The sequence below is a fragment of the Hemicordylus capensis genome, chromosome 1 (assembly GCF_027244095.1).
Source record: "Hemicordylus capensis ecotype Gifberg chromosome 1, rHemCap1.1.pri, whole genome shotgun sequence".
NCBI classification, from domain to species: Eukaryota; Metazoa; Chordata; class Lepidosauria; order Squamata; family Cordylidae; genus Hemicordylus; species Hemicordylus capensis.
Genome location: NC_069657.1, coordinates 238,458,612 through 238,472,871, shown reverse-complemented (window position 1 = coordinate 238,472,871; position 14,260 = coordinate 238,458,612). Strand labels below are relative to the sequence as shown.

General features: G+C 41.8%; 1 protein-coding gene across 22 annotated transcripts in view; it reads left to right on the top strand.

Annotated features, from left to right (window-relative positions):
- Positions 1-14,260, top strand: part of LOC128339466 (microtubule-associated protein 2-like) — a 416,732-nt gene that overhangs the window by 262,825 nt on the left and 139,647 nt on the right. For all 22 annotated transcript variants that reach the window (XM_053283451.1, XM_053283447.1, XM_053283445.1 and 19 more), the window contains one exon: positions 11,763-12,048. In XM_053283451.1, coding sequence (XP_053139426.1) covers positions 11,787-12,048 — 262 coding nt within the window. In that variant the 5' untranslated portion in view covers positions 11,763-11,786. The remainder of the gene's footprint in view (positions 1-11,762; positions 12,049-14,260) is intronic.

Here is a 14,260-nt window from a genome sequence, read left to right as displayed (position 1 = left end):
TCAGGCACCATTTTGGAGGCCTGTTTTTTCCTTGCTGGTTAGTTTTCTAACGCTGGCTTCTGATTGAATTGCAATCTCCTTGCTTCTTGGTTGGCTTGTTATCATACCAATAAGGTGTTGCCTTGGGCAATTGTGCTGCCACTGGCTGGGGGAAGGGAGGGGGGAAACATAAAGGAGGGAGTTTCAAAATGTATTCAAAGGGACTGAGAAGCAGAGAGGGCCCTTATAGTGTGCCTCTCTTGAAGAGGGCACATCAGGGAGGAGAAGGTAGGTTTTATTTTGGGTTTTATTTTCTCACCTCTGAGTATAATGTACTGTGCTATTGCTGCCATAACGATCTGGTTTTGCTGGATCACAGATTGACAAAGGCAGAACTTGTGTGCCTTCCTTCCTTGAGCTGTGGTTTTGATTGTTTGAGAGATAGTGTTGCGGCAAGAAATGGACAGTGGCAGCATGCTCTCTCTGTGTGTGTAATATTTCTTAGTGATTGCTTTGATGAGCTCCATGTCTGGCCTTGAGACTAATATGTGCTTCACTCACTAAGTGATCTGCTCTACAATCTCCACTGCAAAGTATATTCAGTCACAATATGGCTGAAGTTGCTCTAGTTGAGCTTATGGCTATTCTTGCTGCTAAGTAAAGGTGCTGCTGTGGCAGCTGTTGCAATGTTAGGAAGTAAGGAGCAGTGTTCCCTCTAACACAGGGATTCTCAAACTTGGGTCCTCAGGTGTTATTGGACTTCAACTCCCATAATCCCCAACCAAAGGCCACTGAGGCTGGGGATTATGGGAGTTGAAGTCCAATAACACCTGAGGACCCAAGTTTGAGAATCCCTGCTCTAACAGGAAATCCCAGATGCTGTTGACTACCACTCCCATAATTCCCAACTAAAGGCCATCACAGTTGGGGATTCTGGGAGTTGCAGCCCACTACATCTGGAATTCCCTGTTAGAGGGAATGCTAGTAAGGACTAGGAGTTATAATTGTGTTTGAAAGAGCAACTTGTGCCAATGATGTTACTGCAGAACAGGCACTGTGACTGGCTGTGCATGCTGGGTCAGTGATTCTTTTGTGGCCATTTTTGAACTGTGTTTGAAACTTGTGTTCTGTGTTGGGAGGGTCAGGTTCCCTTTTACTGTGTGCTTATGCAGCTTTTTTCAAGGCAGAGTTGCAAAATGCATTGTGAATTGCGATGCAAGCTGTGAGTGCAGCTTGTTCCGGCCATTTAAAAAACAACACACTCTAATATTGCCAGTTGTGATGGCAGCTCTAGTACTCCTGGTTCAGGGCTTTCAGGAAGCCAGGCAGAAGCCAGAGCAGGGAAGAGCTTCTAAAGGGAACTATTGCATATACTGGTAGTTTGCAAACAGGACAATTGGCTGGAGTTTGCAGGAAGATTCCTACCATTATAAAAGGGCAAATGTGTTTCTTACATGGTCCTACTCCACCCTTGTTTTTATCTTTTAATTCTTGTTTTTTATCTTTTAATTCTTTGTATGCTTACATGGGATCAAAAGATGAAAAATGAAATAAGAATGCATCAAATAAATAAATAAATAAATCCATCATGTTTGTCATGTTGCCTCAAGGAGGTTGTCATTTAATCATAAAACCTGTTGCATCTCAGAATCTTGTCCTATTAGGAAACTTGTGTGAGTGTGTATAATTTAATAACTGATATTTGCATTGTAAAATTTACTTGAGGAACTTTAGATATGAATAGATACATCAGTTTTGTCATTCGTCATCGATTAAACATCTGATTAAACATCGATTAAACATCTGATTAAACATTAATCTGCTGATTAAACATTTAAAAAACCACTGTTTGATATGGTAAATTTTTAGTGTCACTAATACTGCAAAAGCTTTTTTAAAAAGGGTTATACATATTTGTTATTCTCTTCCTCTGGCTTTCCCAAGGAAGACTGGGAATCCTAAATTCGGCTTGTGCCCGAAACGTTTCACAGACCATTATGAAGGCCTCTGAAACGTTTTGGCTCCAGGGGCCATTTCGGCGCATCGGCACTGGTGGGGGTAGTCCTTTAAGGGCGGGAGAGGGTGCACTCACTCCTCCCGCCACATTTCCCCCGCCAACGCTCCATTATTTCTAAGCCCCTTGGGGCGGCAGCGTTCCTCCCTGCCGTCCCGTTTTTGTCATCAGCCGGAAGTGGCCGGAAGTAGCAAGTTACTTCCGTCCGATGACGAAAACGGGGCGGCAGGGAGGAACGTTGCCGCCCCGAGGGGCTTAGAAATAACAGAGCATCGGTAGGGGAAATGCGGCAGGAGGAGTGAGTGCACCCTCCCCCGCCCTTAAAGGACTACTCCCATCGGTGCCGAAGCAACTTTGTGCACATTCCTATCCTAAATCTATTTTCACTAGCACAGGAACTGTAATTTGCAATTTGCAAACTCCATCACATGTCTTTGGCCCCAGTCCTGTGCACACTTATCTGGGAGATAGTCCCATGAAACACTGTGGGAGTTATTTCTGCATAAACATAGAAAGGATTGCAGTATTTATAAGTGTATTTAAGAGGATAAATTACAATGATGAAGAGAGGGAGAAATCAATAATGCTTGTAGTGGCCATTTAATAAAATGTTTAATAAGCACTAACATTTACTGCATATATAAAAGAAAAGAAAATGTGTTGCATGCAAGTATTCTTTCTAGATAACATATGTCCTTCCATAAACAGCTGTTTTGCCAAAAAGATAATGGGTTAGCTCACTACTTAAAAGACATCTAACTAAAAACGTAGGGGGGAATTCTTTTGTCCCTTGTGAGGTCCCTAATTTTAATTATTAAACAAAATCTCATCTTGAAAATCAAACATACATGCATGATTTAAATGGAACATACTATGTCCAACATAGAATGCAGATTCAACTTTAACAGAAGTGCCAGGCTGTAAAGAAATTAGATGTATTAGAGCATCTGGAAAGCGTGTTTGGCTATTGAGGACTCAGTGTGAGAGGAGGGGCAGGGGAGGCACTAGCCAAGTGAGTGAACAGAAGCTGCAGCCCTGATTCAAACTCAGAAGATCTTAATTAATCCCTTGATCCTCTATACATTCCTGCATAAAATCTACTAAGCAGGTTTTTGCACAGTGGGTAATGAGATAAATTTTATCCATCGAGACCGATTGCTGAATGTCACCTTTTGTCCTTCAACAGAGAGAGGGAGAGATTTGCTTAAAGCAAATTATATTTTCCGCTCTTCTTCCCTCCACATTTGCTGCTACTCCCCTACTCCTGAAGTTTCTGTTGTCCCATAATCTACTACTAAACCCTACACTTCTAACCAGAGGGACTCTATAACCTCTGACAAGTTGCTACTATGGTCCATTCCTTTCTTATCACTTACATAGCCAGTTCCATTTGGCCTCTAACCAATCTCTGTTTCTACATTCCTGTTTTCTGCCTCTCTGTTCCCAGTCAACACAGCTTACCTCTGCTTCTTCCCTACATGGTATCTGGGTGGATGGGTCTCAAGGCTCATAGTAGCTAGGCTGCAGCCCCTTACCTTCTGCAGCACCAGTGCTCTGTTCTAGCTCCAAGCTTGGGGGAATGAGCTCTGAGCTTCAGCAGCTCCATCTAGGTTGCAGTATCAACATGTTCCTGTTTTCCCATTCTCCTGAATGGGAAAATAGGGACGTGCTGGCAGGCATGTGAACATCCAGTCAGCTTGACCCCAAGAACCAATCCTGATGAGCAGTGTCTCAATCTGAGTGGCTTGTCACACCTAAGTGCCTTGTCTCTGCCCCTTATTGCAGTCTTAAATCTTGACTCGTGCCTATTTCATACCCTGCTTCTGTGACTGGCCCACTTGGACAGACTGCCAGGTCCTCTGAGTCTGAGTACCCAACTGCCTGGAGCGTGACCCTTTATGCAAACAGACACTGTCATTAGTCAAGAGAGCAATTAGTATATTTTTCCTACTGTCTTTTTCTCCTTTCCCTAGTTTGTTGAACTCCAGCCTGCTCAACTTAGGCCCCCAAGTTGTTTTTGAACGACTTCCATAATCCCCAGCCACAATGGCCAATAGCCAGGTATTATGGGAATTGTAGGCCAACATCTGCAGGAGGGCCGGACTTGAGCAGCCCTGGCTTAACTGAACTCTCTGTAAAGACTTTGTACAGTCTCATATGTTATTCTGCTTTAGAAATGTGGTTCCATGCACCCCAACCTTGCCTTGGTCTTTGACCCTTGAATATACTTGCAAGTAGACAGTGTATTCTTGCTCATGAGTAGCCCCTCAACCTTATGAATAGATTTCACCCTTCTTTGTGAGTAGGTTTACTCTTGAAAGAGACTGTAAGGTTTACTCCTAAGTAAAGTTGCTACTTTAAGGGTGCAGTCTACTCATGACAGTCAGACATAAACATGAATAAACCCTCAACATTACCTGTGACTAAGTGTAGGGTCTACTCATCAGTAATATTCCAAGATCTATATTGACAACTTACTGGTGAGTAAGAATAGGTCTGTTGATAACCAAGCATGCAAGATTTTCTCAGTAGCAAGGTGTGGGTCTACTCACAAGCAAGAGCATGGAGTGTAGTTGCAAATAAGGTGTGGGTGCATGCTGCCTCATTTCTAAGGCAATATAATATACGAGACTGCACAAAGTGTTTATAGCTTATATGGCACGGAAGTAAAGATGGTCACCTTAACTTGCAATTTCCTCATTTTTTAGAGCATGAGTGAAAATGGAAAGCATCCTAACTCTCATCTTAAACCAAGGTTTTTCGATGGTTGACTGGATATTCTTAAACCGCAATACAGATTCCTAACATCACTAAGCAATTTGACCTTGACTGTATCCAGGAATAGGCCTTTAAATGTTGCTGAAATGTCTTTCCCCACCACCACAACTCTGCCAAACAACACACAGAATATCTTTGGCTCTCTCCTGAAATCTGAAATGTTGCCGCCTGTTCTCAAGCTTGGTTGAAGAAACCCCAGCTATGGGTGGAAAGACAGGATGGCTCCGATTTCCCTTTCAGAAGTATAATTTAATTATTAGAAGGTGCCCATTTGAGGAACAAGTGAAAGAACCAAGGATAAATTCTCCAGGAGCACCTGTTCATGCTGGGATAATTGGAGCTTTCTTTTGGAAAGTGGTAAATCTTCTGACTAAACACAGGATTTTCTCTTGTTTTTCCCATCTCTGCAGAAGTGCAGTGATAGTAACGTGAGGCAGTGGGTGGCAGGATTAATTACGTTTATAATCAGACAGTTGATAAAAATGCAAATAATGTTTAGTTATTTAAGTAAAACCTTAATGTAGAATAGAAAAATCTGCTTTTGTTCATACTGTGCAAGGAATGCTTTACAGAAAGATTTAATTCCCTTTAAATTATTTCAGTATAATCCAAGCAAAGATGTTACAGGTTGTTGAGGCCTCCTAGGGAATAGTTCTGATGAGAAAAGGTCATTCTTGACTACAGGCAGCTTTTGGCTTAAGCACAGTTGTACTACAAAACATTAACAGCAACAGAATTCATGTCAGAAGAGGTACCCTCCTGTGGAGTTTTGCTTTAAATAAGAAAATGCAGGTGCTATCTTTCAGGAAAATTTAAAGGGGAAAAACTCCCTGTTGGTCTCTGTTACTAACCACTGCTGTTCTTTTTTTCCTCAACCACACTCTTGTGGATCTCAGCCTTGAGTATATTATTGCCAAGGTAACATCCCAGTTTCCCCCAGTGTCTAGATGTTCACAAATGTTCCTTTTGTCCTCCTTCCCCACTCCCTCAAGTTTCATTATCATCCTGCAAGCTTTGATACCCGCATAGGTTATAACAGGTTTAGCGCAGGGGTTGTCAAACCTGGGCCCCTAGATGTTGGACTTCAGCTTCCATAATCCCCAGCCACAATGGCATTTTGTGGGGTGTAAATATTTTAAATAATAATAAATAGTAAGGAGAGGGAGAAAGTGTGTGATCCTTTGACTAATGTTTGAAGGCCATATGTAGATCTGATCTATTGTCTGAGAGCTAAAAGTACTCGAGAAGCTTTGGCTTTTCTGGTTTGTATATTTTTATATAAAAGCATAGTTAATAGAGTCAGCCTATGTCTATATAGGTATCTATTCTGTAGGTCAACCATTTACACCTTTGATTGCCATCCTTCCTCTTTTATTAAATGGCAGACATTTTACACATGGGATTGCCCTTAAAAATGGTTTGGAAGCTTCAGCTGGTGGAAAATGTGGCCCCAAGGATGTTGGTGGGTGCTATGGGGCTAACACCAATTTTGTACCAGCTGCATTTGTAGTTAGTTTCCAGGCCCAATTTAAAGTGCAATTGTTAAAGCCATTTACAACCCACATGACATGGAAACAAGTTAATGTGAGGCCCACCTTTGCCCAAATGAGCTGACCCCCAGGCCCTACATTCTGCATCCCAGGCCCTGCTCTTGTGCCTACCTCTGACACAGATTCAGTGGATGAGCACTACCAGCAGAGCCTTCTCACTGGTGGTGGTGCTGCATTTTTGAAACTTCCTCCTGGAAAGATTCAACGCCCACGCCTCTGTCGTTTTCTAGCAGGCATTTAAAACCCATTTGATTTGCAAGGCTTTTAATCACTTTTGCTGACTGTTTTGAATCTGTCTACTGTTACTATTTTTGTAGTTTCCATGCTGGGTTTGTTGTTAATTTTAAATGGATAGCCATTTTAGGAGGATATTGCCTTAGTATTTCCTATTTGCTAAGCTGTTTAGGCGAGTGGTAATGATCCCATGATTCTTGGGCCCTTGTCCAGTCTTAGCATTGTGTTAGCTACTTGGTATTGTACAAGAAAAGCAGAATATAAATATTTCAAGAAAATAAAGTGCTTCCATGGGAAACTATTCCGTGCTGCTGCAGAGTCCCTGCCCTCCCTTTATGTTCCAGTCCCTGCACAATCCATCCCCGTCTCCAAAACGTCTTTCTCCGCTGATGTTGCTCTTCTGGCCTCCCTCTTGCCCATTGTACCCAGTTTCCCACTGGAGCTCTCCCCATATTTATTCATGCCTGTTATGTCATTGTTCCAGCTGAGATGGAAGTTCCAGTCAGCCACATGGTTAACCAAGGCAGCTGCAGGCATTCAGGGTTAAGATCTGCTCTTCAAGCTGCCCCCAGCAGGGCACCTCTGCAAGCATATTTGTCATTTGCCCTATATTTCTTATGTGATTACACTTGGATAGAAATGACTGAAATTGATATATTTCAGAAGTAATCATATAGCAATAGCACTTACATTTATATACCGCTCTATAGCCGGAGCTTTCTAAGCGGTTTACAATGATTTTAGCATATTGCCCCCAACATTCTGGGTACTCATTTTACCGACCTCGGAAGGATGGAAGGCTGAGTCAACCTTGAGCCCCTGGTCAGGATCGAATTTGTAACCTTCTGGTTACAGGGCAGCAGTTTTACCACTGCGCCACCAGGGGCTCTATAAAGAAATATATTCTTTTGCAGTGAGAAAATATATTTCCCCAAATTTACTTTCGAGACAGTTTATTTCTGTGAACACTTTTCATCTAACAGGAAAAGAAGATGAAGACCCAAGATGCTTGGAAGTTGGATGGAGGAATCAATTAATATATCCATTTACATTTACCTGTGCTTCTGAATTTCTACCTTAGTTCTCTACATAACATCCAATTTTTTTGTATTTGTTGTATTTTTAGTCTTGAAATGATACAATTTTTGTATAGCAAAGTTCCATCAGATAATAGTCTGACTTCTTTCCTGCAGAAATGGAAATAGTGACTGACTTCAACAGCAGCCTAGTGATGACACAGAGGAGCTGTGTCCTCTCACTGGGTGGCCGCTCTTAATGCAGCCAGAGAGCTTCCTCACTTCTGCTACACCCGAACGTATGGGGGTCTTCCAAGAATATGTTCCTGAGGACTGCATGACCCTCAGCAACATAATTTCGGAACACACAGGCCATGTCCAGGGGCACTAAGGATCGCACAAAATTGCTCTCCCCTCACATGTGGAAACACAGTAGTAATGGGAAAGCTCTTCGCAGTGTGTCTGTATCACTTTGGATATCAAGCAACGGCAAATACTTTATTTATTATTTATTAAAACATTTTTATACCACCCAAAACCTACGTCTCTGGGCGGTTTACAACAGAATAAAAACAAAGTAAAACATTCATTAAGACAAAAATGGGGCGGGGCGGGGCGGGGGGGGGGACACATTACAACAATTTAAAAATTTTAAAATAACATTTTAAAACAGCATTAAAACTATTAAAACTTATAAATAAATGTTAAAATACTTATATACCGCTTTTCAACAAAAGTTTCCAAAGTGATTTACATAGAGAAATAATAAATAAGATGGCTCCCTATCCCCAACGGGCTCACAAGCTAAAAAGAAACATTAGATAGACACCAGCAACACTAACTGGAGGTACTGTGCTGGGGTTAGATAGGGCCAGTAAGTTTGTATTAATATGGACCTGTGCCACAATCCAACAAGGACAATCCCTTATTGAAGAGGGGTCTTGGCTCAATTGCAGATGCCTTACTTACACACGCTTTTATTCAATCTCTGGCATCATGTACTAAAAGGGTTCTCAGATAGTAGGGCTGAGAAAGACCCTACCTGAGACATTCGAGAACTTCCAGAAGACAAAGGAGGCGGGATCGGGCTAGAATCAATGGACTGGTGGTCTCAGTATATGGTAGCTTCATTTGCTGGACACAGTCCCACATGCACAAAAAGATGTGGCACAGTATAAAACATCAGCATCCATCAACTTGTGCTGTGTTTGAGATAATATGTACTGAATCTGTATTTGTACGCACAGATGCAAATACGCACATTTTTACAGCACTGATCTCTTTGGGTGTGAGGGGGAACTCAACTCATGTGCTCTCTTCAAACAGTCTAAGCTAATCATGCAACCATCCATTCAGTGGGCATTGCCATCCATGAGGATCAGAGGATCATGGCCTTAAAGTAGAATGTCGTAGTTAGTCGCTGCTAGAATAGAAAAGTGTTAAAGTCAGAATTCACAGTAACCATAGAAACTAATCATTTCAAGTAGAGTCATAGCAGTTTGGAAAAAAAACGTGTTTTGTTTTATTGGAAAAGGCAGGCTGAGCTTATGTACATCTTTTGAATTCATCATTTCAAAACGTGGCCCACAGCTGGGTTTTGCCTTCCCTTCTGCTGTGCACCTTCTCATTTTTTCAACCTGATATTGTTTAGAATAATATAACTACAAAGTTATTTATCATCTCTGCAGTTCATTAAAAGAATGAGTGTTTAGTGAAACATTTGTAATAATTACTATAGCTGGAAATGATTGGATCTGTCATTCTCTTAGCATATCAATCTGCGTTTGGGAGAATATTCTAGACAGGTAGTCATCTCATACAAAACATGGAGAGACATATTGTGATGTGATCTGGGTATTTCTCCAACATTCTGAAGTGGAAAAGTGTTTTACAAATAATAGAGATGAGAATGAATTAATCCACTTTCCTCTCAGTAACCCCTTATTGTACATATTGAGGCTATTTCTGTTCCTGTTTCTGGATGCTGTTGAAAAATACACTGCATATTGAGCATTTTAAAGATAAAACACTTCTGTAGCTTATATAGCAGAAAACCTTGCATTTGTGAACATTACTTTTGCCAAACAGGTTGAAAAACAGGAAGCAGAGACACTGAAAATTAATGTTTAAAAGAGTTGGGATCTGTTGTACTGGTGATAAACAATAATATTTAAATCAAAGTTATTGACATGAGAAGGGCTGTAGCTGTGGCAGAACATCGGTACTTGTGTGCATAAGGTCCCTGGTTCAACCCTTGATGTTTCCAGTTGGAAGAATCTCGGGTAAGACCTTGAAGAGCCATGGGTTGAATATAGAGCAGTGTTGTGTGTTCAGAAGGAATCTCTAGCTCACGGAGGTTTGACAAGGAAGTGTTTGACAGTTCATGCTGAGGTCCTGGCCATGTTCACCTCCTGAACCAGTTTGATTTCAATCACTGCTTCAGAGAGACTTTATTTATTAAAAAGGGGGGGAACAAGCAAGCAACTGTTCAGTCAGATATTCTGATGCGTGGGATCACAATTTATTTGATAACTTAGAATAGCAATGCCTCCTTTGCTGCATTATAAGTGTAGGGATGCAGGTGTATAGGTGTAGGAATCCAGATTTACTTCAGCGATTAGACAGAGGGGGAAGAACTGCAGGAATATCTCAGGTTTGGAAAGAGGCAGGGAGGGGGCCCTTACCTTCCCCGCCACTTTCCCCCACCAGCACACTCCCCAAAACTGCTGGTGAGGGGCTGCAACATACCCCCCCTGAGGTCCCAGTAAGCATCATACCAGAAGTGGCTGACACACATGTGCCACTAGCTGGGTGACTCTGGGCCAGTCACTTCTCTCTCAGCCTAACCTACTTCACAGGGTTGTTGTGAGGAGAAACTTAAGTATGTAGTACACCGCTCTGGGCTCCTTGGAGGAAGAGCGGGATATAAAAATGTAAAAAATAAATAAATAAATAAATAAATAAATAAATAAATAAATAAATAAATAAGGTAAGGGCACCTTCCCTGCCCCTTAAAATAACCCCTCATCTGTACCGGCTTGAACGCCAGATTGCCGAACCAGTTCGGCACTCCATAAAAGGAGCATCGAACCGGTTCATGCACATCCCTACCTTTCAGGCCTCGTATTGTTGCCAATAATGTTTCTGTGGAGGTCCTCCTAGGTTTTCTGGCTTGCTGGATTCTATCCCTTCTTTAACCTACAGTGCTACTTCACCCCTAATCCACCCCTCCCTGTCCTTTCTGTAGCATTTGTATCCAGGAAGAACAGTGTCCCACTGGTTCTCACAATTCCACCAGGTTTCTGTTATGCCCACTGTATCTATATTTTCATTAACAACCAAGAACTCTGAGCACTTCTGCTTCGACACTCCAAGCACTTCTGGCATTGGTATATAAACACCTGGCATTGGGACTACTTTGGTAAATACTGACTGCCTAATGACCTGATGAACATGGCTTCCCTTCTTTTCTCCCTTTATTCTAACAAAGCCTGGGTGGGCATTCCTTCTGACAGCAGTGAAGGATCCACTGGATTTCAGAGGCTGCTTCATTTGTTGTGGAGAAGCCAGTCAGGGAGCTGTGGAGAGGCTAGTGAAGTTCCTGTGTCCCTTCGCTATGTTGAACTTCCAGTTCCAGTAAATTGGTGACCAAGTGATGGAAGCACCAGACTGGTTTTAATAGAAGATGTAAAATTCATTCTGCATTTAAAATAAAAATTAAAGGTTTTATTGTATTCCTAAATATGCTATACTTCGTAATATTAGCCAGTGTGGTGCAGTGGATAGAATGTTGGGGACCTGGCAGGGAGACGACTTGTCAGGTTAACATCGTAGGGGGTGAAGTTGAGTCAGTCAAGGTAACCTACCGTATAGGGTTGTGTGAGGATCATATGGGATAGCCCATGTCTTGACTTTTAAGAGAGGAGCAGGATACACAGCTTTATTATTGTTGCTATGATGAAGCACTTGCTCCATTGTTGCACTGAAGTCAACTTTCAAACCTTCCAGGATTTTCTTGCCTCCTTCACACCCTAAGAGTGGCATGGTATCGTCATAAATTGCATGTGTCAGTATTTGCTTCTAGTCTTCTAAGGATTTAAGTTGTACTGTTAGGGAGATAGCTATCATGTCAGTTCCTATATCAGCTCCTGTTCAGTTCATTAGTGGTATTTTCTTTGTTTCTTATTCCAGGAAAAACTGTAAAGGAGAATCAACATGGCTGATGATAGGAAGGACGAAGCTAAGGCACCGCATTGGACCTCAAGTCAGATAGCAGAGGCTTCATCACACTCACATTCCCCAGAGATCAAGGAGCAAAGTGGCACAGGTGAAGGACTGGTGAGAAGTGCCAATGGATTTCCATACAGAGAGGATGAAGATGGAGGATATGGTGCACGTGGGCAACAGAGCTCATATTCCAGAACCAAAGAGAATGGAATCAATGGAGAACTAGCTACAGGAGAGAAAGAAACTGCAGGTAAATGATCCAGAATCCATCCTTCTTTCCTTTGTCCTTTCAATCTTTGCTTTTAAAGTGGAGTGTACTGCAGGCATTGCTTCTCAAGTCATTAGCAACTTACTCACATGCATCAGGTTAAGGTGCAACAGAAAGTACAATCATGCACCCTGGAAGTGCGGCAGGCTTTTGCTGTGGAGGAAACTCTTGCAAAGCCTGGGAACAAGACCAGCTTCTAACAGTAGCGCGAGAGAAGCAGCAGGGGAGAGATTTCAGATCTGTTTGCATGCTGTAGGCTCCAGAGTTCCTTCTTTGGAAGCCAGCGTGGTGTAGTGGTTAGAGTGCTGGACTAGGACCGGGGAGATCCGAGTTCAAATCCCCATTCAGCCATAAGACTTGCTGGGTGACTCTAGGCCAGTCACTTCTCTCTCAGCTAACCTACTTAACAGGGTTGTTGTGAGGAGAAACTCAAGTATATAGTACACTGCTCTGGGCTTCTTGGAGGAAGAGCGGGATATAAATGTAAAAATCATCATCATCATCATCATCTTTGGAATTTTCAGTTTAAAAGGGCTTTCCAAAAATAGGGCTGGGAAAGGCAGAAACATTGGCTTAGATTGAGCAATATAAAACAGGTTCATATGTCCATACGTTATCCTCTATTCAAGGCATAGGCCTTGAAAGTGAAACCAAAGGCAGACACTGTCATAAATGATGTTTTTGCTGCTGTTCTACCCCCTACCCTCCAAATGAGCTCCTTAGCATCCAGCACTGGGGAGTTCAATCATTACAGTCATTCCATTGGATGGGATTGCTGAAACCACAGGCACTGCTTTTGAATTTGTAACAGAATTACATGGGAAATCATTAGATGAACTTGTGGCCTGCTGTGAGTGAAGTCAGGCCAGCTGCTTAATGTCAGTGCTTCTGAATCTGAAGTTTTAAAAATGTAAGACCTACACAAGTTCAATTTCCAAACTCACATATATTGTATATGCCCTATCAGTAGTTAATAGGAACAACGGAAGGCTGGGTCTACACATGCAGCAAATTGAAGTGGGAGTGAGGTGCTATAATGGACTGTTCCTCTTCAGTCTACAGCTGGGGGCTCCCATTTTTGAATGTTCTCCTCACGTAAAGCCTCCCTGCAAACAGGAAACTAGCACACTAGAGGAAAATATTCTTGAACAGCCCTTTGCCCACTGTGCTGGATTTCTGTTTGCAAGGTGTTTTTAGCATTTAATTTAAAAGTATTTTTTAAATGTTATTTCCCTCCTGAACTCTGTCATGGTACAATCCATTCTACTCCTTCTGGACTCTTATCAATTCAGTACTGCTGCATTGGTGGGGGGAAGACATTAATAAAACAGTAGAACCATTTATTTGAGGCTGGAAAGATACATTTACCCCTGGACTACTAGCTTGACTTTCTGTGTTCTGGGGTAAATAATGTATATTTTACTCATATACACAGTTATCAAACAGCTTCTTTTTGAATTATTATCTTCAAATAATTGTGTACACTCTGCAGAATTAAGAGGAAACAGATCCCCCAGGTTATAACACTTCAGGCTGTAAAGTGTGGAAAATAGGGCTTTCATGTTTCAATGTTTTCCCCATGATTAAAAAACCCTCTCTGCTCATAGAAGTCTAATGATAGGGGACAGGGTGGCCCTCTCTTTAATATGCCAGTTTGTAGATAAGAATAGGTTTTTCTGGAGGAATCATTCAAATGTGCAATTTTAATCCCCACTTTTGCAACCAGAAATGGTCCAGTTCAGAAAATGCTTTACCACTTGGTTTTTCTGATTGTATGAGCTGGGCTGGCCTTAGCTTCTGTGGGAGTATTCCAGAAATAAGGAGAGTTCATAGGAGGTGAGGTGATCCATGATAGGGCTAGCCAAGTCAATGGAGCTATTGTTTGTTTTAATGTGGCATGCATCTTTAACTTGCACGTGCATGACGCTGCAAGGTCAAAATGAAACTTTGCCAACTCCAAAACCCAAATTCTGTGAATTTATTGTGAGCAGGTTGAACTATGCCAATTACACACATTATGGAACCATTATTTGCCTGTCTGATCTAATGCATCAGTAACATTTATTTTATTAAATTAAAAATTCAATGCATCATCAACACAAGGGACAACATCTTATTTGCGATAGTACTTCCCACACATGATGAAGTGCTTTGTCAATTGCAGAATATTGCTTTAATAGAGGGAAAGAAAGAA